General features: G+C 38.0%; 2 protein-coding genes across 2 annotated transcripts; both read left to right on the plus strand.

The window, feature by feature from the left end:
* The first annotated feature begins 7,869 nt into the window (after window positions 1–7,869).
* LOC111887466 (uncharacterized) lies at window positions 7,870–8,844 on the plus strand. The gene is made up of 2 exons (XM_023883644.3): window positions 7,870–8,012; window positions 8,104–8,844. The coding sequence occupies exons 1-2, from the start codon at window positions 7,918–7,920 to the stop codon at window positions 8,372–8,374; spliced, it is 366 nt and encodes a 121-aa protein (XP_023739412.1). The 5' UTR covers window positions 7,870–7,917; the 3' UTR covers window positions 8,375–8,844.
* A 1,190-nt stretch (window positions 8,845–10,034) lies between these two features.
* LOC128132138 (uncharacterized) lies at window positions 10,035–26,171 on the plus strand. Its single transcript, XM_052768202.1, has 2 exons — window positions 10,035–10,658; window positions 25,950–26,171. The coding sequence occupies exons 1-2, from the start codon at window positions 10,035–10,037 to the stop codon at window positions 26,169–26,171; spliced, it is 846 nt and encodes a 281-aa protein (XP_052624162.1).
* The last annotated feature ends 267 nt before the right edge of the window (window positions 26,172–26,438 follow it).

Here is a 26,438-nt window from a genome sequence, read left to right on the forward strand (position 1 = left end):
ACCTTGAAGTGTAAGTGGCGATATCGGAACCTTTCATCTTCAGGTTCTAGAGTTCATGCTCCAGTTTCTGCATTTGGCCCCGAGGGCAGTACTCTGCGAGTAGAAGTTCCTTCATGACTTCCCAACCCATAGCATTGGCCACAGGTAGGGTTAAGGATTTGACTCGGCCGTTCCACCAAGTCAAAGCTTTATCAGTGAACGTGCAAGCGGCGAATTTCACCTTGTCGGATTCTGAATAGGCACAGATCTCAAAGATAGATTTGATTTTCTCTAACCACCTAGTTAGGGCAATGACACCTCCTGTGCCATTGAAGAATGTGGGTTTCGCATTCATAAAGTCCTTGTAGGAACACTCCTTCTGGTGTCCCTGGCCACCTTCCTGGTTTTGGGGCTGAGTACCACCTCCTTGCCCACCTGAACCAACGAGGTTCATCTGCGATAGGGTAGCAGCCACAACAGCATTGATAGCTGTTTGAAACATGACGGGATCAAATTGAGGAGGAGGTGGTGGTGGAGGAGGAGGATTGATGTTCTTTGAGCTGGGTCTTTTCCTCGGAGGCATCTTGATCTAAAATAGCTAGGAAAGAGAGGATCATAAGTCCTCTTAATTGAATCAAGAGATATTGAATAGGGGACATCTTAATATGACAGATATAGGATTCTATAAGCGATAAACAGGAAAGAGTTATCAAAGCAAATAAACTATCGCTAAAGGAATGATTGAGGAGCAACGCTAGAATGAGGATTTCTATAACGAAGTTGGCTCTAGAAATACTCCCATAGTATTTAATGTTTCGTTGTGACGACGACTCATTGTTTGGGTATTGGGTAAGTTTTAGGCATGCTGGAGACCACAGTCACTCCCAAGCACATGTTGGCCGTGTCTCGAATGAATATAGTTGATCAGGATATATTGACCATAGACACGACTACATAACTGCCCAGGTTTAACTGCAGCGCACAACACCCAATTACATATGTTTTGTTCTACTCGAGGTTACGGATTCCGACAACTAGGTATACTTGTATACTTTTGAAAATACTTATATTTTAAAGTATACTTTTAGTTCAGAGCATTTCGTCCCCTTAGTGTTTATAGTCTTATACCATGTAAGGTTTAGTATACTAGTTCACTATAAACAAGGGCTCTGATACCAATCTATCACACACTGAAACCGATGGCAGAAACGTTCCGGGGAGAAGGACGTCATGTAGTATCGCAACCAATGTACATAGTAAGCGTAGTAAACACAACCATTACATTACATAGAAATATTTACATTGTCTGAAAACAAATTGTTACAAAAGTTATACATATATATCATATGTACAAAAGTTAAGACGAGTCTTCTATATGCTCCGTCTTCTCCAAAAGATCGTCGTGTACCTGTCTAATGTGGACCTGAGAATACAAGCAGTTTGAAAATCAGCATAAAGCTGGTGAGTTCATAAGCGGTTTATGTTTGTAAAAGAACAGGTTTTGGTTTTTCTGAAAATTCGTTATCCAAGAAAATCCCATATTTTCTTATATGTGAGTTAGTTATTCATTTATTCTACGGTTTGATTAGGAACAGTTCATTATCTCAGGAATAACCCTTATTTTCCTATATGTGAATTAGTTATTCGTTTATTCTACAGTTTCATTAGGAACAATTTCTTTCCCAGGAAAAACCCTTATTTTCCTAAAAGTCGTGGTTAGTTCTTAGTTTGGAATGCTATTCCCTAGTATCTATCATACTTGTCATATTAGTTACCTAACTAATATGCTATTCCTGGTTATCCTACACTCGAATGTCGAATATCTACTTTACTTATCTGTATTTTCGAATGTTTGGAGACACTCAGAGACGTACATTAACTGTATATTCGACGTTCTGGTGACTTCCAAAGACGTACTTTATTTGTATTTTCGAAGCTCAGTCGACATCCAAAGGCGTATGCTTTCGAAACTTTGTCGATATCCAAAGGCGTACTTTCGTATTCATTCTGTTACTGTCGTATTCGTTTTGTTACTTTCGAGGGCGTATCTTATTAGTATTAATCCTAATATATGGTTAGTATGAATATTTCGTAAGATTATAAAATGAAACATAGATTATACAATTTATAAAGAAATCTACTATTAGTCTGAAGACTAAATCTACAATTCGAACTATTGGTTAATACGGTTTTCGATATTAAAAACATACAAAATATGAACATTTGAACTGAAATAAAAAGTTTGAGTACAAGATTTCCTAGTACTATTTCTTGTATTCCCCCGCATGAAAACATTTGAAAAACACGGAAAAAGAGTAGGGGTATGAACTCACCAATCGCGAAATGTGTCGGTTTGGATGCTAAACGTCACTTCAGGGCTTGGATGCATGCAAGGTTCCTATGTAATATGAAAAGATACATATTTGTATCTAATTAGGCATTGTACTACTATTTATTTGAGGATATACACTTCTAGTCGCGAAAACACTTCATTCCAAGTGTTAGGAGTAACCTGGGTGGCATCTAAGGGTGCGTATGGCTTGGATATGGAGTTTACTCTTCAAGAGTAAACTCCTAAGGGATTTTACGGCCCTAAGACCATGTCCCCATGAGTTTACGGCTGTAAACTCATGGTGGGGTGTCCTTGGGTGCCTAATGGTCTTACAACTCTTGTGGGGTAATGCTAGGCTTGGTTTTAAGGCGTTGGAAGGCAATTTGGACATCCTAAGGACCATTTGAGGAGTTTACGGTAGTAAACTAGGAGTTTACGGCCGTAAACTCTTGTGTACCCATTTATAGTGTGTTTTGGTGGTCCTAGGTTATTTACAATCCACAAAGGAAAGTTCTAGGGTTGATTCCATGGCTTAGGAAGTGATTGGGACTTGAATTGACCTTGGAAAGGAGTTTACGGTCTATGAAGGTGTTCTTGGTGAGTTTACTACCTTAAACTCATGAGTTTACGGCAGTAAACTCATGTTTGTCCATGAATCATGTGTTTTGGTGGTTGTAGGTTAAGCAAGCTAAGTTTTAGACCCATTTCTAAGCCATACAAGGTGTTAAGGGCACTTTAACACCCATTGGAGTATTTTATGGTCTAAGAAGGAGTGTTTACGATCCAAGAATGTTCTTGGGCCGTAAATTCAAGTTTGACCCATTTGTGTATGTTTTGGTGCATCTTTTGAAGGATTATAAGGCTCTATACTCTTATGGAAGCTTTTTTTGGAGGTGTTTAGGGGCAAACTAACACCTTAAGTATGTTTATGGTCCATGAATGAGGGTTTATGGTCCAAGCATGTTCTTGGACCGTAAACTCAAGTTTACTCCCCAAAAGGTAAGATTTTGGTGTTCAAATCTCGTACATGCGAGTCCTTTAGCCTTATCTAAGCACTAGAAGTGATTTGGAAGGGTTTTGGGGCTTTAAAACCCCATTTATAGGTGTTCACGGTTTGGGGAGGTTCCTAGACCATAAACACAAGTATTTGGTCCTATTTCATGATTTAAACACGAATTTGAAGGCTAAAGATGTTATACTATGAGCTAGGATAGTTATCTTACCGATTTGGAGCTTGAAAGGGATGATTGTGGCTCAATTTCGAGTTTTAGAAAGAGAGTAGTGAGAGAAAGTTATGAGGTGGTGGTAAAAAGCTAAATTGAAGTTCACAATTTAATTGCTTCTACCCGATATTGACATTAGACGGTGCTTTTGGTCGTACCCGATTTAACTGTTTATAACGAGTTTTAGAGAGAGAGTAGTAAGGCTTGAATTTGTGGCCTGGTGGAAATCTACCCGATATTGACGTTAGACGGTGCTTTTGGCCGTACCCGATTTAATTGTTTATAACCCGACGGAATAAAACTAAATTTTTTTCAAATAATAATTTAGGGCGTTTTCATGTGTTTCTAACGTGTTTGGATACTTACGAGATCTTAATAAAATCTTTATGGACGGAAACGAGTTACGGCATGAAAGAAACTTCGGGTTGTCACACACTATCTCTATGGTCTTCAGTGTACCATCTACACAAACCATTGTTTCTACCGATTGTAACCCTAAAAGCCTCTACAACGGAAGTTCTTCATCGAGCTCTGCTGAGGCGTGAATCTATTGAATCATTCAGCTCATTGTTGGTTCATTCTTTTGTTTGTTATTTTGTTTTCATGATTCTGATAAACCAGTGTAAGATCTAAACGATCAAAGAGTATTTTCATCTCATCATGTCTTAAGGGATTAATACATTAAGTTGGTAAATTTTAAAACAGACGGAGTATGTCGTGCATACTCTTGGGTACGCCCTAAATAGCTGGTTCCGGCCCCGACCCTACGTTGTTTGAGTTGTACGCCCTACATAAGAAGAAGTAAGCCCAATGTACTTACTGGGCAGTTGACTTTTGTTGACTTTGAACTTTGGTCAACATTTAGGGTTTAGCTGTAGGATTTGGACTCGCGAATGAGTTTTGGACCATACTTATTAATCAATGTTAATTATTTTGTTGACTAGGTGGAGACTAGATCTGGGAGTTCGGGTGTTAGATTTACTTGTCGTCACAATCAGGTGAGGGTCCTCACTTATTGTTAATTGTGTGGTAAATTAAAATGAAAAATTTGGGCTAAAATTTAAGGTGTTATTAAAATAATAAATTAAAAGTAATAATCCAATAAAAAAGATATATCCGAAAAAAGGAATTAAAAAAATAAGTAAAAGAAATTTTTGCCGAAAAATATCAAAATCTCGCACTTAATATTTGTCGAAATAAATAGGGGGAATTTTTTTTCTTTTACTTTTTTAACGTCCAAACAAGAAATATTTGCTGAAAAATATTAAAATCTCGCACATAATTATAAAGACATCATATCATCTCGCAAGATATTGACGATAAATAATATCTAATATTTACCTTTTATTTGTTCAATCTTACGGTAAGCCCTCGTAGTTTTCACTTATTTTTGAGTTTTCACTTGATATATATATATATATATATATATATATATATATATATATATATATATATATATATATATATATATATATATATATATATATATAGGGTTAAGATTAAATGTGAATTACAAATATTGTGTGAATGTATGATTATTTATTGTCCATTTGATTAAAAACAATAGAAGTTTATGAACTTAACGCACATTTTATTAACATGGATAACAGTTACAGTAACTATATTAATTAACTACAATAATAAATTAGTCAAATTAGTTACCAATATATTATGGAACGTGAGAATATTAAGTGGTAAAAATTAAATTAGATTTAAAAAAATGAAATAATATATTTTATATTTTATATTAATAACCGTATCCTTTAATATGATTAGTAAAACCAAATGAACATTTAAAAAAAGTTTCTTAATGCATTCTTTAAGAATATAGTGTAATGGAATATACATATTGAAAATTCTGTTAAAATACATTTTGTTGATTATTATATTTACACTCTTTTAGAATTAAATATGTTTCAAGAATGCATTAAACTTAAACACGTTTAAAGAATAAGAATAAAACAATATATATTCTATATAATAAGACATATTCTTCGAAGAATGAAATCAAATTTATACAAATTAGAATATAATTTTTTGATGTATTATGTAAGAATGAAGTTATTTTGTAACATGCATTCTGAAAGAATATTGCAACAACAAAGATGAAGAACATAATCACAATTATTGTTTATCTTTTTTTAATTGTTTAAGCATGACTGTAAAATAATTGAAAATCATTCTAAAAGAATATAAATTTTTAGTGAATATTGCACAATGCATTAATAAAAAATATGAATAACAATAATTCCTTTTGATTTTCAAATTGCATGTTTTTGTTGCAACAACTATAAAATGGTTTTGAAGATTTAATTTTTAGTGAGTAATAAAAAAAAAACTAGAATTTTTAAATATTATTAATAATTATGCCACATAGAAATTATCTCCATGCTTCATGAACAAATGAAACTAAAAATCTAGCATTAAGGAAAACGAATACCAATCACAGGTTTTTGATCCGCTTAACAATCCCTAAAATGGTGGTTTTTAATTAAGTATATTAATTACGTTTCCAAAATTATTGGTATTTAATTTTTGTAATAATTAATTTAACTAACCAAATTATTATAATGATGTTAATTATAAAATGATTGGACCACATTTGGTTATACATTCACACAATATTTAGAGGTTATATATAATCCCAACTCACTTACTCTCTCTCTCTCTCTCTCTCTCTCTCTCTCTATATATATATATATATATATATATATATATATATATATATATATATATATATATATATATATATATATATATATATATATATATATATATATATATATATATATATATAATTTAAAATAAACATCTAAATACTTATTTTATAATACGATTTATATATACATCCCTAAATAAGTATTTCATTGCTCAAAATAATATAATATTAAAAAGGCCGAATGTAAATTTTATTTATAACATATATTTTTTTTATTAATCAACAGAGATATAATGTACCTCTATAATAACGTTTAATGTATAAGACATATATAGGTACATCATAGGACTTGGAATTTCACACTCAAAGAGTAAGACAACACTTGATGCTGATCGGCAACACCAACAAAAGACTAATCTAGTCCAATAGTATGAGGTGTTGATCTTCTTTTTAGAAGTTGAGGGTTCAAGTCATGGTAGACATAAATAACATTAAACGTTAGCTTTAGAGTAGATTATATTTTTGGTTAAAAAAATTAAATATAGGCTTTAAAAAAAAGAGTTCTAGATCACTAAAATGAAAACTATAAATTTTCTTTAAAATGGAACAATTCGATGGTTGTGTGTTCGTACGGTGTGGCTTCCACATGTATTGTAATTGCAGAGTAATTACGTAATTAATGTTATTGTTGAATATCAGGTCCTTCTATGTACACCAAAAAGAACCGATGTCCGATACACGTGTACAATACAAAGTGAAAGGATGAAATCAAGGTTGTAAAAATCGTCTAGCGGTAGCTCGGCGGTCGACCGACGACAAACGATTAATCGGACTAGACGGGGATTAATCGGGGAGCCTTAATTATTAATAAAATTATTTAAAAAAAATTAATATTCCCTAAAAAACTAAGTATTTCAACATTTAAAATTTTTAAATTAAAAATTTGAAAGCTTTAGTTTAATATTTTAAATTTTGAAAGCTTAAAAAATTTAAAATTTAAAATTTTGGTGTAATATTTGAAAATTAAATTTTTTTTAATTTTTTAAAAAGTTTCCGCCTATGACCTCCGAGACCGCCAAGGACCACTAAATCCGACTTTGACCGATTTTGACCTATTTCCGCCAAGGACCCTGATCGTAATCGATTTAAGGCCACCAAGCGATTAATCGCCAATTAATCGGCCTCCAAGGCCGATTTATGCAACACTGGATGAAATAACTGAGACTCAAAAAATGATCCAACTCTTATTCTGAAAGTAAAATGCTTAATTTTATGAGAAAATTAAATATCCTTCAACTTTTTGCATCTACAAATACTGTTACCCAATTAAATAGTGACATGTGTAACATTAAATGGTCATTAAATGAATTTAAATGTTATATTAGTATACTAATATGACACATGTCATCATTTAATTGGATGAGAGATTGGTAGGATTAGGAACAAAGAGTAGGAGGATATTTAACTTCTCTAATTTTATAGCCTACATTACCTTATGACACTAAAACAAATTAAACACAAATAAAGGAAAAAAAGCCCACGTTTCCCTTTTTTTTTCCAGCTACTCACCTAAGTTCTAGAAGCACCAAATTATTTGGCCCACATGACAGTGTATCTTCCACATGTATTCTAATTGCAAAGTAATTACATAATGGATGTTATCTATAAATATCATCGATCTTATATCACACATTCAATTCATACATACTACATAATTCATAAAAATGGCTTTGTTTGTTAAGAAATTGGTCGTCTTCCTCCTACCGATCCTTCTTCTTACTTGCTCTTCCTATGCCAACGATAACCTCCCTCAAGTTAGGTACCATAAGGTTTTTTCATCACTGTTGTAGTTTTTGATATTTTATTATACATTCATGCTTAAAATAAATGTCAAAAATACCAATGTACAGGGTAGGGGATCCTAAATTGCTTCAAACAATGATCAAGGGTGTTGGAAAGCAGTTGCATAAACGTACGTTTGATTCGGGATGGCCTAAGTTACCCATATCTACCACTACAATGTTGGCTGGCAAGGCAAAAGTACTAGAAGATAGCACTCGATTGGAGAATTGGATAAAAGTGAATACACAAGCTGAAGATGAGTTATCTGAGGTGTCACAGAAGGTAGCAGAAACTATTGTGATGATGATAGGAGATAAGTTAATATTTGGCCAATGGTAGAAAGAAGTTGAGTGTCGGTTGGACAGTAGGAAAATGGATTTACAAATTGGATAAAAAGTGTGAAAAGGTTGAAAAATATTTAAACATTGCATGTGAGCATTCTACGTTAACAGATGACATCCCTGGAATGAGTTGCATCTTCTTAGTTGCTGGCGATGAGACACAAAGTACTATTTGCAACGAGGGCATCTTAATACAAGAAAACATCCCTTTCTATTATTCTCAGGGTACTGTTTCTACGACGTTGTCTGTAACCAAAAATCCTCTCAATGATTGTGTCGTTAATCAAGTACCCTAGCTGCCTAGCAATCATCAAATGTCCTAGATGGTCTTGTTTTTGTGGTAATGTATTTTTATTCTGAGGAATTTACAAGTGTTGTCTTTTATTGTATTTTCACAATTATGTATTTTTTGGAACTTTCATATAAATGTGTATGTTTGTATCTTTACATAATAAAAGTGTCGTAATTAATGTATTTTTGGTAACTTAAGAACTTCAATAGTAGATATGCACCAATATGTCGTATAATAATTAAAGTCTTGTATTTTCATCCTCCATTCTACTAGAAAAGTGGGTCATTTAGTTTTTCACGGAAACCGATTTGTCGTATTTCTACTCGTGGGTAAATGTGGCTAAAATGGTACTGAAAGATTACATTGAATTGAAGGTGAAACTACAAGGTACAAACATAAATTACCAATACCAAATTAGTAATTAAAATGTTACTAAGATTCAAAACCATGACCAAAGTATATCATATTTTGATGATTAAAAACTACATAATAACATACATTCCGCCATATTGTGGCCATGTGGATTAACCTTTAATAAAGTATCAAAACATCTCAGACCGTTGTGCATAAAATTCAAGGGCATTTTCGTAATAAAGACATATTTTAATACTAAAAAGGCAATTCTACGGATTTTGGAAGTTTAACTAATAAAAATTGGGTCCAAACTATACAGTATTGTGTTGGTGATTTGTTTCACTAATGTGTTTTAAGTGTAATGGGATTACTTTTGTTGACCAAAAGTGATCTTGATAAATATTAATCAAGTAAGGAAGGTGTGGAGTGCACACTTGTTTAAGTTTATTCAAGATTAAAAGTAGACTATCATTTAGGGGCGAAGCCCCTAAACGAACGGGGATCCAGGGGCAGCGCCCCTGGGAGCGGGGTCCAAGGGGTGGTAGCCCCTGGCGGGGTCGAAGGGGCAGAGCCCCTGGCTGGGATCGAGCTGTATTAATTCTTATAGAAATCCAAATTTAGAATATTGTTGTATTGAAAATGCATCAGAAATCCAAATTTAGAATATTTGACCCGTTCTTGACTTGGTATTAATTCTTATAGAAAACCCGGATTTATGACAGTTTGTTGACTGTTGCCTAACTGTTTTATGACAGTTTTGACAGTTTTCAGACAAAGAAGGTATTTAACCGATTTTGGTTAGTTTTTTCTGGTACTTACTAAAATTCATACACTCATTATCTGTTCTTTTCTCTTCTGAGTCTTATCCAATCAAAGATTAGGGAGTACCACCCAATACTTTGATTTGATAGTGAAATCACAATTCTCAGAATTTCCAAGGCTATTTTATCCCTATTATCTTACAAAAATCAAAGTATTTTGTGATCATGGCAAGTGGTGATTCTGTGAAGGAATGACAAGTAAGTTTGAAAAACGGAACAAGTTTGAAGGGCAAGATTTTCGTAGATGGCAGAAGAAGATGAAGTTTTTCCTTACCACTCTGAAAGTGGTGTATGTTCTGAGTACACCCATGCCAGTCTTACCAGAATATGTTGAAGATGAACCTTTGGAGGCAACAAGAAGAAGATCAAAGTGGGAAAATGATGACTATATATGTCGTGGTCATATTCTCAATGGTATGTCTGATTCTCTTTTTGACATTTATCAAAATTTTGAATCTGCAAAAGAACTATGGTATTCTCTTGAATCCAAGTACATGGCTGAAGATGCTTCTAGTAAGAAGTTTCTTGTTAGTAACTTTATGAGTTACAAGATGATTGACTCCAGAACTGTTATGGAACAATTCCATGAAATGTTGAGGATTCTGGGACAGTTTGCTCAACACAATTTAAAAATGGATGAAGTCATTTCTGTGGCTGTGATAATTGACAAACTGCCCCCTTCCTGGAAGGATTTTAAACACAATTTGAAACATAACAAAGAGGAATTGACTTTGACTCAACTTGGAAGCCATTTAAGGATTGAAGAGTCCATAAGGACTCAAGAACTTGATAACAATCCTAAAGGCAAGAACCAAGTTAGTTCCTCTTCTATGTGTTGGGTTTTGAGCATTCTAACACTCCTAAGTGTACATGCAACCCTAAATACCTTGGATCTATGTTTTGTCTATTATACATGCAAATAAGAACATCCAAGGTATTATCCTAATCTAGCATACAACACAATGAGTGTAACAAGATAGAATACATACCTCTTTGATGTAGAAAGTCTTCATGAAGCTTGAGTGCCTAGCCCCAATAGTGTGGAAGCCTCAAATGGAATCGCAATCATCAAAACACTTAGAATAACTTGAGAGAGTTCTACACTTCATGAAATCGGCTAGCCCTTTGTTACTCTCTCTATTGGCCGATTTTTGTCAAGAATAATATCATTATATAGTGTTACAATTACGGTAAATCCTTAATTGTCATGGCTTTCCATTTCCTTGGATCCATGGGTTCAAATACACCATGGAGCATCCATGGACCATCCTATGGGTTTTAGCCCAACTTGATTATCCATGGAGCATTAGCCCACTATATAAGTATGGATGATTTACACAATCAACCCATATATTTAATTAGTCTTCTTTTGATCACTTAATTAATCCTAGATTAATTCTTGATCAATACTAATTAAATAATCTTATTATTCTTATTATTAATATACTAGAACTTATAATATATTAATAACCATAAGTGTCTTATTTCTCTCATTATAGTCTATCCAAGTGCATGATGGTATGCAACCCAAATGGACCATGCCGGGTCGGGTCAAGTCTTACCAATTATAGTTATGGACTTAGACATTAATCCAACAGTCTCCCACTTGGATAAGTCTAAAACTATTATTGCGTATGACTTCAAGAACCAACTGGCAATCGTAGCTCTCAAAAGCTTCTGTCGAACTCTGACCTTGTAGATGAACTCTGACCTTGTCAATGACTTGTCCATTAGATAAGGGATCATATAATCCTCTGTTCTCATGATATCAGCCGGACAAATACATGGAACAACGTCGTACTTATTGTCCAGCAGTTTGTTTCCCGATTTTCGATTTTTTTGACAAAGAACTTAATCGAACACATCAATTCAGTTATGACCGGCCGGTACATAGGTCACAACAAAATCATCGAGGGCCCAGATATCGCTTCTATTTCTAGAACGAACATATAAACTTTGACTCATATGCTTGTTCTACTACTTGTTGAATTGTACACAAAGGCACGTTTTATAACATCAAGTTACTGATGCGTTTACGTGCAATCAATGCACAACCAACTCATAGGTAACAACTCATATCTCTAGGTTTGAAGATTTATATGATATTATCGTCTCACGATCACTCGAGATAAATTCCATGAAGTGATACAAGTGAGTGTGGGTTTATTCCAATACTCATAACTTATGAGCACTCATGAATGTTGTAGCACCATTGCCATGACTAAACCCATTTAGCCATCTACAAACCCGATTCATGACAGTCTTGATTCATACCTACTTCCAACATATGAACGACTGTGGAGTGTTTAAATAACTTAGTCATTCGGAAAGAATAACCTAGCTATTTTGGAAGTCAAAACATGCAAAGTGAAACACAATAATAATCGAATCTAATATGGTCTCAGAACCCTTTTGAATATAAATAAAACCAACTTTTATTTATCACCATATTGATTACACATTATTCAATGTTTCAAATAATCAACTTAAGACTTGAATAAAAACAACAGTCGTCCCATGCTCCTAGCATGCACACTTTGTTTTCTAAACAATAGTTATGCCATACCCCAAGTATGCACACTATGTTTGTCTATGATCCTTACATTGTGATGTAGATCAATTGAACATGATTCCATTGATACTCATTTCACAATCCCAAATCCTTATTGTAAATGCAAGAATTCCAAATTCATGTCATTTACTGAAATCTGTTAGATTCTAAACTTATATGCATTGATCCTCTTGTAATGATTATGCACGAAGTCAGAAAGACTTGACAACAACCATTACAGAGCATTCCAAAGGAGATCAGCTCCTTGGGAACATCCTTCTTGCATTAAGTTTCCTAATCTTACATAGATTGAATAACTTCCACCTATGGAGACATTTCCATAGTCCCATTTGACTATCACTTCCGAACAAGAGTTACCTCTTTTCAGAAAATGTCAATATGGTCCTGCTAAAATTAACACTATACTTCCAAATGTCCCTGAGCAACCAATCTTTGGCGAACCTCAGATTGTCCTCGACAATTGCTTAATCACTTTAGTCATATCCAGTTCTAGACTTTTCCCTTCTAAATGCCTTAAGCATTTGGAAAATTTAGAAAGGATGAATATTATAGCACGTGAAATCGATCCTATATCCGAAGCATATGGGACACGATTCATGATGTTTGACATAAAGACATGATACTAGACCAGTCTTTTGCTACAATATTTTTTATTTTCCATGTTTTCAAAATTTAACTATGAAGAGGGATGCCGTAATCATAATCGAATTTTGAAAATGCAATATATATAGAATTTCTTCAAGTTGAACCATTCCAACACAAAATTCATATATATTCTTGACTAAAGATGATTAAAATCTCAATCTAAGCTTTAGAATTGAAATGAAGTATAATTTCCTCTCCCTTAATTATAACAAAACAACTTTTCAACCCCTGCAACTTCACGAATTGAAACTTTGTTTTCTATAATTAACATTGCTAGCTTGCAATACTAATCATAATAATCATGCTCCCACTAACATGATGATTATCAACATAAGACTTATGCTCCCACTAGCTCTGACATATTTTCAGAAATCTGCTGGACTTCTGAAATTTAGATTCATACACCTTTCCGTAGATAGCTCAGCTGTGTGTCTAAGCAATTTCAAGAACTATGAAAAGGGATGCCGTAATCATAGTCTCAATTGCTTAGGCATTTGCCATTTCTCACAAGTCCATGTTAGCGTGTCGGTTAACCACACACGCTCCACTAACGACTTTTGAAAAATGCAAATAACACAATTGCTATCTACGTAAAATCTACTTAGTGAAAGCGTTTCCTCACCATCATTTTCATGAATCGAAGAGAAACCTTATGAAACTTAGATTTTATAGTGTATGAGTTCCTATCCATGTGAATATGTCAAAACCATAATCACAAGATAAGGTTAGTGACAAATTCAGCCTTACATGGATTAAACTTGTTGAATCTTAGTTTCTTGTCACCTTGGTAGCACAAGGCCCACCAATGCTTCCAAGTTGAACTCCGATAACTCACATGCAAACTCAACTTATTTGAAGTAGGTACAGAAATAAGAATTATGTCGACACGATAGGTTGTAAACCTTAAGTCGTGTGCTAGTGATAAATTACAGGTTTCACTCTTGATTAAATCTTGAAAACTCTTTCAGGATCTTTAAGGCTCCCACTGTCCCCTTGACATATAAGTTTTCCTAGTCAAGAACTATTCCTTGAAAAAACAAATATTCAAGGGATAGTGTGGATTCTTATCAAGACTAACACTTCACATAATTGGTCTTAGTTGGTCTTTGTCTCATCCAAGACACCACAACTTACCAATCTCAAATGTACAAGAGTAGAAACATTTCACACTACATTTGATAAGTGTTTTAAACCTTACTTTATGTCACTCAATGTTACAATCTTGGAGTATGACTCTAAGAATTGCTTTGGAACGAAGTATGACTCATCTCCTTGATCTTAACCAATCCAACAATTCATGACCTCTCTTCTTAGCCATAACAATGCACTAAGACGTCCTTAGAGTATGAATTTGTGATATGGTTTCATAATCATTAAGATGATCATAAAACTGATACTAAAGTACTCTCCCATCTTTTCAGATTTGAGAAACTTTTATCCTTCTGCCTAATTTGATTCTTCTTATTTGTTTTGTCATACATTGTAACCTTTCCAATGTTACATAATTATACTTAATCGTATAAGTATAATCATATTTACTAATCTTTAGTAAATCATGACAAATCAATCTTTGTGGTGGACCTTGACCAGTGCACACTCAGTGTACCTAATTCCTTAGTCCTTCAATTGACTCACATATACATGTGATCAAAGAATTAGTCTTAATTTTTCAAAGATGAAAATTCTCATTCATCATACAATACAACTTATATGATTCCAAGTTCTTGTCCAATTGAAACTTGGGTGATGAAAAACTTTCTTCATTTGGTAAATTCATACACTACCACAAATGAAAGAATCAAATCCACTTTCCAATATTGCTATTATTGGAAACATATAAGCAATTATTTTCCACCGATGTCATTGTAAGGATATTTTTTTTTAAAATAAATAAAATTAAAACCCCTTTTTTTTTCTTTTATTTTAAAACTTTGCGGAAAAACTTATCCTTACAATCCACATGAAAACCTTGTTGTTATCTATTCACAAGCAATATATTATAACTCTTAAGCAACAGCTCAAAATTCTGATTACCGAACCATGCGATCGAAACCCATCTTCGCAATCAAAATCAGCATATACTTCTTTAAGCTTCCTATCTTTTCTTTGATTCTTAAAAGACATCAACATGTGACCCATTCACATTATGTAATAAGAATCTCCGAATAGAAACTTAGCAGAGTTAGATAGTGGACTTTACCTGAAGTAGAGTCAAACTTATCGACTTTAACATCCTTAGGTAAATTATGGCAGCTTTGCAACCAATGCCCCTTTCTTTGGCAATATAAACATATGGACCCTTTGATAATGGTACACAGGACTATCACAAACTTAGTTTTTCTCTTTACCATTTGGTCAACCGAGTTGACTATAGCCGATCCCTTTCCATTGGGAAGAGAATGCTTTTCTGGATTTCCTGTGTCACTATTGTCAATGTCCATCAAGTTTTGAGGAAGTTGATCTTAACAAATAGATAAAATCATTAAGGGTCTTGTCATAGTCTTTTTCATAGGTGTTCCAAAAGAACTCACTATGTGACTTAGAAAGTGATTGAACCACCAACTTTCTCAAGACTTTGACACCCAACTCTCCCGGCTTGTAAATATGTGACTACATCTCCAAGATGTGACCACACCAAGACCTTTACTTGCCCATAGGGCTCGAGTGACCTTAAACTTTTTCAAGAACTTGTGGGTGAGGGAGAATAATTGGAGGAGATAGAGGAAGTGAAGCATGATGTTGAGGAACATCATCTTCAAGAGATTTGGGAAGATCATAAATGTCTAAACCAGACATGTTTTGGGAGATATTCAAGATAGTTGATTTAAAGTCCTTAATATGACACCCAATATGAAATATTAAGGCTAGGACCCAACAAACTATTTTATAACTTAGAAGAGGGATGCCGTAATCCAAGCTATAAAATATTTGAAGGTAGGCGAATGACGATTCACCAATTTTGTAACAGCCCGAAATTTCAGGTATTGTTATAATATTGTTTTGGGGTGTTTTAGGAGGGGACTCGGCGAGTTGGAGCCAGACTCGCCGAGTAGGACCACAGACTTGGTCGCGGGCTCGCGACTGGACTCGACGAGTCCAGATATGGACTCGGCGAGTCTACGCTGTTCAGCGGAAACCCTAGCCGTTTGGTTTTGGAACGTATATAATGCACTTATAGGCCGTCATTGTCCGTCTTTAGTCGACTGAGAAGAACCCTAATCGGTTGTGGGCATCTAGAGCAAGATTGAAGGCCATTGGTGATCTTGAAGAAGTTGTTGTGCAAGGAGGAGAAGAGTTTGGCTAAAGGAACAGCAAGGGAATCACGTTTTGAGGATTGGGGACACAGAGAGTGCATTATTCAGGGAGTCTGTAGCTCGGCGGATCGAGTACGAGTGATTTCAGGAGTTGCTAGCTTTCGATATTCACGAGGTGAGTCTTCTCACTATACTGTACCCGGAAGGGTTTGACTGTGTGACCGGAAGGTCGGATATGATATGTGTTATACGTGCTATAAATGGTAAGGTATTTACTATGCGTGCTATGTATGTCTATATGGGCCGGAAGGCAATATGTTATATGACCGAAAGGTCAGATTTGCTATATGATATATGTGCTATATGTGGTAAGTTAAATGTATTATGTGCTGTGTATGTTCATGGGCCGGAAGGCATTATGTTATGGGCCGAAAGGCAATATGTTATGGGCCGGAAGGCGAATATGTTATGGGCCGGAAGGCGAATACGTTATGGGCCGGAAGGCGTTGCGTTGTAGACCGGAAGGTCAGGGCCTGGAAAGGCGTATATGCGTAAGTAGTATACTGGGGAACTCACTAAGCATTTATGCTTACAGTTGTTATGTATGTGCTTCAGGTACTAGCGAGGACCGTGGGAAGGCGCCGGCGTGATGCGTACACACTGTTGTTATTTTGAGATCTTGGGGATTTTATGATTGTATTTTGATATGAAACTTGGAATAATTATCTTTAGTTGAATAAAATCACTTTATTTTAAATGAAAATTTTGTTTGAAAATTTGCGTTGTTACAATTGGTATCAGAGCCTTGGTTTGAGGGATTCGGGTGTACCTTCGGGTGTAACTGAACTCAAACCGAGGATTTGAGGAAAATATTTTAAAAATAATAAAGGCATAAACTTTTATAAATGATAATGTGGTAAACAAGAAAGAAGCAGTGTGTACGATCAGCCAGCATCCGAACGGTAAAGATCCCCAGAATACCTTACAATGTTACGTTATGCAATGAATTATGAATTGTTATGCATGTTAGAAGACTAGGTATTCATGATAGGACTAGAGTGGCCTGATTTGTGATGCCTTAGTCTAGGGAGTTTGCCTATATGAGATATTTGATAGCGTGCAGGTAGATAGTGCATATCAAAAGTAGAGTACTCACTATTCGGGGTTTGGGGAGGAAGATTTGGGACGAATGCTGATACGGTGTGGTCGGTAGTATTGGGCCCGTACTACCGAAGACACCGGGTCGGTGGAAGACCCAAGTAAGAATCCCTGGATATCGGAGACTGAGTAGGGTTGCGTTATCGAGTACAATTGTACTTGATGGAGTCTCTGATAATTTTATGTTGTATTTCAGAGACATCATGGTTACCACACGCCACGGGGCGACTTCGAGCAGTGTGAGCGACGAGGATATTCGTCAGATGATTCAGGAGGAGGTAGCTGCAGCGATCCGGGCTGAGATCCCGGAGATGTTTGGGTCTATTAAGACCACCCTGATGGAGACGTTCGAAGAGCGGTACGCCGCACTGACTGAGGCTGCAGCCGTGGCCGCTGCCAGGCCGCAAGGGGGCGATTCGTTGCTATTCCGGGAATTCAGCAACACGAAACCCCCTGAGTTCGATGGGACGCAGGATCCGATTGCTGCGATAAGGTGGATCGCCGACATTGAAGGGTGCTTCTACACTTGCTCATGCCCGGAGCACCTGAGGGTACGGTTCGCTTTGAACCAGCTCCGTCTGGGAGCGAAGGATTGGTGGAAGTTCGTGACGGCGAACTTCACTTTGGCGGAGATTACAGCGGTGACATGGGAGAGGTTTACTGACATGTTCAGGGATGAGTACGTTCCCCCAGTGGAGAGGGAACGATTGATTCAGGAGTTCTTGACCCTTAAACAGGGTACTGATTCGGTTGCGGTGGTTACGCGGAAGTTTCATGAAAGGGCAATGTTCTGCCCTGAGCTGGTGTCTACAGAGCAGTCGAAGATGAGCCGGTACTTAGGCGTTTTGAGGAGGGATATCCAGGAGTTTGTGTCAAACTCCACCTATCGTACTTTTACTGAGCTTCAGGCGAATGCCAGGAAGCGCGAGATCGAGTTGGAGACCCAGGCCAGGGAGGAGGCCGAGTCTCGGCAGGTGGACCGGCGACTGGCTCAGTCTCAGCCGGCAGCCAAGCGGATCAAGTCCGCTGATTTGAGGACGGGAGGTCAGAAGGGCCGCACTTGCGGAAAGTGCGGCAAGGGTCACGAGGGGGCGTGTCGAGCTGGTGGTTGCTACAAGTGTGGCAAGGAAGGACACATTGCCAGGGATTGTCCTATGGGGTTTATGGTTTGTTTTCATTGCAACCAGACAGACCATCGGAAGGCCGAGTGCACGCAGCTTCGTCAGGGATCTGCACCTACTACTAGGACTACTGAGACTCGACCGGCGAAGGTCGAGGCCCCGAGGGCTCGCGGGAGAGCCTTTCAGCTGACTGCGGAGGAGGTCCGCGCTGCGCCCGATGTTGTGGCAGGTATGCTGTAATTCACGTATTTATTTAAAGTCAAAATGTTATGCTTATGTTAATATATGTGTAGGTACTTTTCTTGTGAACTCTATGCCTGCTCTAGTGTTATTTGATTCGGGTGCGAGTAGGTCCTTTGTATCTTTAGCTTTTAGTCAGCATATCAGCATTAGTCGTGAGCCGTTAAGTCGGCCTCTGAGCGTTTCTATAGTGGCCGAGAGGGTGGTTTGTGCCACGGAGGTTCTGCGGGGATGCATACTAGAGATTTTCGGGGTTGAGTTTCCGATTGACCTAATTCCTATTGCGATGGGTGATGTCTGTGTCATCGTGGGCATGGACTGGTTGAGCCGATTCAGCGCTGTCATCAACTGCGAGCGCCAGCTGGTGACTATACGAGACCCTAGTGGGGGAGTTCTTACGGTGTACGGCAAGGGTACCCGTTCGGGATCAGCTTTTTGTTCGGCCGCTAGGGCGAGGCAATGTCTACAGCAGGGATGTAAGGGTTTTGTGGCGTATGTGATGGATACGCGGGAGGCTTCCAAGAGACCGAGGTCAGTGGAGGAGGTTCCAGTGGTGCGCAAGTTTCCAAATGTTTTTCCCGAGGAGCTGCCGGGAGTACCTCCTGCGAGGCAAGTAGAGTTTGGTATCGACCTGATTCCGGGGGCTGCGCCTATTGCGAAGGTGCCTTATCGTCTAGCACCTCCAGAGATGCAAGAGTTGTCCTCGCAACTCCAGGAGTTGCTGGGGAAGGGATTTATTCGGCCGAGCAGCTCGCCGTGGGGAGCACTGATTCTGTTCGTCAAGAAGAAGGATGGTTCACACCGGATGTACATTGATTACCGGGAGTTGAACAAAGTGACGGTCAAGAACCGCTATCCGTTACCGAGGATCGATGATTTATTCGATCAGTTGCAAGGGGCATCTTGGTTTTCCAAGATCGATCTGAGATCAGGGTACCATCAGGTAAGAGTGCGGGATGAGGACGTCCAGAAGACAACATTTAGGACGTGATATGGGCATTACGAGTTCGTGGTGATGCCTTTCGGGCTCACCAATGCCCCGGCAGTGTTCATGGACCTCATGAACAGGGTATGCAGGCCGATGCTGGATTGGTCTGTGATTGTATTTATCGACGACATCCTAGTGTATTCGCGATCTAGAGAGCAGCATGAGGGACATTTGAGGGAGGTCCTTGAGGTACTGAGGTCGGAGAAGCTATATGCAAAATTCTCCAAATGTGACTTCTGGTTGCGGGAGGTCCAATTTCTTGGACATGTTGTTAATCGGGCAGGGATATTGGTCGATCCGGCCAAGGTTGAGGCAGTGATGAGTTGGGAGGTACCGAAGTCACCTTCCGAGATCAGGAGTTTCCTTGGGTTGGCAGGGTACTATCGGAGGTTTATTAGGGACTTCTCCAAGATCGCAGTACCACTCACCAGATTGACCCGAAAGGGTGTTACATTCTCATGGGGACCCGAGCAACAGATTTCTTTCGAGACACTTCGCCAGAGATTGTGCGAAGCCCCGGTATTGGCTCTTCCGGAAGGGATGGAAGATTTTGTCGTATATTGCGACGCATCGATTTCGGGACTGGGTGCAGTGTTGATGCAGAGAGGTCATGTGATAGCTTATGCATCGAGGCAGCTAAAGCCTCACGAGGCGAGATATCCTACGCATGACTTAGAGTTGGGAGCGGTAGTGTTCGGTCTCAAGATTTGGCGTCACTACCTGTATGGAGTTCGATGTACGATATACACGGACCATAAGAGTTTGAAGTACTTGATGGATCAACCCAACCTAAATATGCGTCAGAGGAGATGGTTGGATGTGGTCAAGGATTATGACTGTGAAATCCTATACCACCCGGGCAAGGCTAATGTGGTAGCCGATGCATTGAGCCGCAGGGCGGAGAGCACTCCATTGCGCGATGTATGTCTGAGACTGACGGTGATGACTTCGGTATTGGATGCTATTCGTGGGGCACAGGCCGAGGCTGTGAGATCCGAGATGCAGAAGAAAGAGCGGGTCGTTGGGTTAATTTCAGAGTTCGTTAAGGATGGACGAGGACTTCTGACGTTTCAGGGTCGGATTTGGGTACCGTTCGTGGGCGGTACACGTGCTACTTTGATGGAGGAGGCTCACAGATCGAAATTCTCGATCCATCCCGGTCCTACGAAGATGTATTTGGACTTGAGGAAGGAATACTGGTGGCCCTGTATGAAGAGAGACGTCGCCTGGTTCGTTGAGAGGTGTTTGACCTGTCGTAGGGTTAAGGCCGAGCACCAGAGACCGCATGGTAAGTTGCAGCCTTTGGAGATTCCTGAGTGGAAGTGGGAACAGATTACTATGGATTTCATCACCAAATTGCCGAGAACTGCCAGGGGAGTCGATGCAATTTGGGTGATTGTGGATAGGTTGACGAAGAGTGCACATTTCCTTGCCATCAGCGAGAGTTCATCAGCGGAGAAGTTGGCGGAGATATACGTGAAGGAAGTAGTATCTCGGCATGGAGTGCCGATCTCGATTGTTTCGGACCGTGATGTACGTTTCACTTCCAGGTTCTGGAAGAAATTCCATGAGGAGCTGGGTACTAAACTGCATTTTAGTACCGCATACCATCCCCAGACAGACGGTCAGAGCGAGCGGACGATTCAGACATTGGAGGACATGCTTCGAGCGTGTGTGTTAGACTTCGGGGGTAGCTGGGATGCGCATTTACCCTTGGCAGAGTTTTCCTACAACAACAGCCATCATTCGAGCATTGGTATGCCACCTTTTGAGTTGTTGTATGGTAGGAGGTGTCGGACCCCCATTTGCTGGGGAGAGGTGGGACAGAGAGTGATGGGCAGTACAGAGATCGTACTTCAGACGACAGAGCAGATTCAGCAGGTTAGACAGAGGTTATTGACCGCCCAGAGCCGACAGAAGAGTTATGCGGATAGACGTCGGTCCGAGCTTGAATTTCAGGTTGGCGACTTCGTTCTCCTGAAGGTTTCTCCTTGGAAAGGAGTGATCCGGTTCAGGAAGAGGGGCAAGTTGGGGCCCCGATTTATAGGTCCATTTCGTGTGATTGCGAGGGTAGGCCGGGTAGCTTATCGGTTGGAGTTGCCAGCAGAGTTGGGACAGATCCACAATACTTTTCACGTATCACAGTTGAGGAAGTGTATAGCCGATGAATCGGCAGTGGTTCCATTAGAGGATATTCAGGTGGATGCGAGCCTGAATTACGCCGAGAGACCAGTAGCTATCAGGGATCGGAAGATCAAGGTTCTGAGGAACAAGGATGTACCTCTGGTGTTGGTTCAGTGGCAACACCGGAAAGGATTGGAGATGACTTGGGAGCCGGAGCGTGAGATGCGGGAGCAACATCCGGAGTTATTTGCAGAGTGAGACTTCGAGGGCGAAGTCTAGTCCTAGTGGGGGAGAGTTGTAACAGCCCGAAATTTCAGGTATTGTTATAATATTGTTTTGGGGTGTTTTAGGAGGGGAATTGGCAAGTTGGAGCCAGACTCGCCGAGTAGGACCACAGACTTGGTCGCGGGCTCGCGACTGGACTCGACGAGTCCAGATATGGACTCGGCGAGTCTACGCTGTTCAGCGGAAACCCTAGCCGTTTGGTTTTGGAACGTATATAATGCACTTATAGGCCGTCATTGTCCGTCTTTAGTCGACTGAGAAGAACCCTAATCGGTTGTGGGCATCTAGAGCAAGATTGAAGGCCATTGGTGATCTTGAAGAAGTTGTTGTGCAAGGAGGAGAAGAGTTTGGCTAAAGGAACAGCAAGGGAATCACGTTTTGAGGATTGGGGACACAAAGAGTGCATTATTCAGGGAGTATGTAGCTCGGCGGATCGAGTACGAGTGATTTCAGGAGTTGCTAGCTTTTGATATTCACGAGGTGAGTCTTCTCACTATACTGTACCCGGAAGGGTTTGACTGTGTGACCGGAAGGTCGGATATGATATGTGTTATACGTGCTATAAATGGTAAGGTATTTACTATGCGTGCTATATATGTCTATATGGGCCGGAAGGCAATATGTTATATGACCGAAAGGTCAGATTTGCTATATGATATATGTGCTATATGTGGTAAGTTAAATGTATTATGTGATGTGTATGTTCATGGGCCAGAAGGCATTATGTTATGGGCCGGAAGGCAATATGTTATGGGCCGGAAGGCGAATATGTTATGGGCCGGAAGGCGAATACGTTATGGGCCGGAAGGCGTTGCGTTGTAGACCGGAAGGTCAGGGCCTGGAAAGGCGTATATGCGTAAGTAGTATACTGGGGAACTCACTAAGCATTTATGCTTACAGTTGTTATGTATGTGTTTCAGGTACTAGCGAGGACCGTGGGAAGGCGCCGGCGTGACGCGTACACACTGTTGTTATTTTGAGATCTTGGGGATTTTATGATTGTATTTTGATATGAAACTTGGAATAATTATCTTTAGTTGAATAAAATCACTTTATTTTAAATGAAAATTTTGTTTGAAAATTTGCGTTGTTACAAATTTTCACCATGAAAAACGAAATAATTTATTAGGTTTTAATTGGATTTGAAATTCCTAGATCTTTTGAGATTCATTGAACTTTTCAATGGCATGTTTCAATCTCGAGTGTGCCCTCTCAAATTTTGTGACTGGGATGCCGAGGATCACAAAACAAGGTGTGAATAACCATACCAATTCACTTGGTACCCTTAATATTATCACCTAATCAATGTGCCGGTTAACCACACACGCTCCATTGATCTATGACAAACATTAAGTCACCCTTTGTGGTCCTTACTAGTCCAAGTTAGTGTGCCGGTTAACCACACACGCTCCACCAACGACTTGGTAAGGTACAAAGTGTGAATTCCATGGGCTAGCACCAAATTCACATTTTTCCTAAAGTAACTAAGATTGGGAATTATTAAGATTTTAGTTACTTAGTATTTATCATTAATACTTTTAATGAAGGGAGAATTTAAAGTCATTGTCCTACCCGTTCGGCTAACGACCCTCCACCAGTCAAGCAAGCGGTGGGTGAGAGTGGACACCCATTAAGTCACCATTTTATAGGCAACAACCTTATACCCACCTTATAGATCGGTTTCGTGAATGAGGCCTACTAACTGTAAAACGACTTGTTCTTATACATATATATAATAATTAACCATTAATGTTATAAATAGTATAAGTGTTGAATTTTAACTCTTTAGAATTCTAAGGGCTAACTTGGAATTAAAGTATTCATAAGAGAAAACTTTTCAAATTCCAAAACTTGAGGGCAAGTTTTGAAACTATTCAAAACTAATTAATTCCATAACTTATGTGTTTAAAGTAGCTTTAATCCAAAAACTCTTCAAGTTCCATAACTTATGGAAGACTTTAAACAAATAAAAGAATTAACTTTTCTTTATTTTTATAACTTATGGAATTAATTAAGGTTACACTTTATTTATTTATTTATTTATTAATGAAGTGACTCTTGAACTTCCATAACTTGAGAACAAGTTATGTAGTCATAAAAAAAAATTCAATGACACAAGACTCTTCATTTTGTAACCATTACCAATTTTTATGAGTTTTATGAGTCTTTAATGTGACTCTTCATGTAACTTGAGGACAAGTTACACAAACACATTTTATACTCAACTCTTAGATTAAAATGGATTGAAAACAACTATTTCAATTAACTTTTCTATTAATCTAAGCAACTCATAAGAACAAGATAATTCCTATCAAACTTCTTCATGTAATTAGTCTAAACCTTAAACTAATACAAAACATGGATCTATTGACAATTATCTTTAAAAATGGATTAGCATGAACATTACCACATTAAAAAAAAAACAAGTTTATAAGTTTAAAAACAACGTAGGGTAATGTTCCTAGTCCATTTCTAGCCAAAAACCTCGAAAATATGTTGTATGGGGTCCAACTCGTCGAGTACATGAACAAAACTCAGCGAGTTGGATGCATTTTGCCTTGGACTCGTCGAGTCCCTTCATGGACTCGGCGAGTCTGCTGGACTGACAGCATCAAAACTCGATTTTTCAGCTTCTATTGCAAGTATAACAAGAAAACAAGCCTAGGCTCTGATACCACTGTTGGGTTTTGAGCATTCTAACACTCCTAAGTGTACATGCAACCCTAAATACCTTGGATCTATGTTTTCTCTATTATACATGCAAATAAGAACATCCAAGGTATTATCCTAATCTAGCATACAACACAATGAGTGTAACAAGATAGAATACATACCTCTTTGATGTAGAAAGTCTTCATGAAGCTTGAGTGCCTAGCCCCAATAGTGTGGAAGCCTCAAATGGAATCACAATCATCAAAACACTTAGAATAACTTGAGAGAGTTCTACACTTCATGAAATCGGCTAGCCCTTTGTTACTCTCTCTAGTGGCCGATTTTTGTCAAGAATAATATCATTATATAGTGTTACAATTAGGGTAAATCCTTAATTGTCATGGCTTTCCATTTCCTTGGATCCATGGGTTCAAATACACCATGGAGCATCCATGGACCATCCTATGGGTTTTAGCCCAACTTGATTATCCATGGAGCATTAGCCCACTATATAAGTATGGATGATTTACACAATCAAACCATATATTTAATTAGTCTTCTTTTGATCACTTAATTAATCCTAGATTAATTCTTGATCAATACTAATTAAATAATCTTATTATTCTTATTATTAATATACTAGAACTTATAATATATTAATAACCATAAGTCTATCCAAGTGCATGATGGTATGTAACCCAAATGGACCATGCCGGGTCGGGTCAAGTCTTACCAATTATAGTTATGGACTTAGACATTAATCCAACACTATGAACATGGTGGAAGGAGAAAGTTCAAAGAATCCCAAGAAGTCTAATGGAAAAAAGAAGTTTAAAGGAAAGGATGACAAGTCTTCCAACAAAAAGGCTAAGTTGGTTTGTTGGAATTGTAACAAACCTGGTCACTTCAAGAAATATTGTCGTCTTCACAAAGTGAACAAGGATGGTGCTGGACCAAGTGGGTCCAAGGATCCGGAAAAGCAACAAGGTCAGATTTCTGTTTTCATGCAGAATCCTAAATATATTCAGAATTATATTTCTGTGATTTCTGAAGCATTTTATGTGCAGGATGATAAAGTTGCATGGTGGGTTGATTCGGGAGCAACAAGTCAAGTTTGCAAAGATCTATATTGGTTTAAGAACTTTCAACCAATTGAAGATGGATCTGTTGTGAAGATGGGAAATGTTGCAACTGAACCAATTAAGGGCATAGGATCTGTTTTACTTAATTTTACTTTTGGGAAATGTTTGTGTTTGAACAGTGTTTTATATGTTCCATGGATTCGTTAGAATCTCGTATCTGAAATTGTATCAAATAATTGTGGTTACAAACAAGTGTTAGAAAGTGACAAGTATATCTCGTCAAGACATGGTTCTTTTATGGTATTTGGATATATATGTAATGGAATGATTAGGCTTAATATTAATTATCCTTCTAGTGATAATTCTATTTGCATGGCTTCTAGTAGTTGCAACAATAATTTTCATAAATCTGATTTATGGCATGCTAGATTAGGACATATTCATTACAAGAGATTAAAAGACATGTCTAAAATG

The sequence above is a fragment of the Lactuca sativa genome, chromosome 2 (genome assembly GCF_002870075.4).
Source record: "Lactuca sativa cultivar Salinas chromosome 2, Lsat_Salinas_v11, whole genome shotgun sequence".
NCBI classification, from domain to species: Eukaryota; Viridiplantae; Streptophyta; class Magnoliopsida; order Asterales; family Asteraceae; genus Lactuca; species Lactuca sativa.

Excerpts from the sequence above, each read along its gene's own strand:
- LOC128132138 (XM_052768202.1), top strand. The coding sequence starts at position 10,035 with ATGACAAGTAAGTTTGAAAAACGGAACAAGTTTGAAGGGCAAGATTTT. Across the intron at positions 10,659-25,949 it reads ATCCTAAAGGCAAGAACCAA|GATGATAAAGTTGCATGGTG; the intron begins GTTAGTTCCTCT and ends TTTTATGTGCAG.
- LOC111887466 (XM_023883644.3), top strand. The coding sequence starts at position 7,918 with ATGGCTTTGTTTGTTAAGAAATTGGTCGTCTTCCTCCTACCGATCCTT. Across the intron at positions 8,013-8,103 it reads GATAACCTCCCTCAAGTTAG|GGTAGGGGATCCTAAATTGC; the intron begins GTACCATAAGGT and ends ACCAATGTACAG.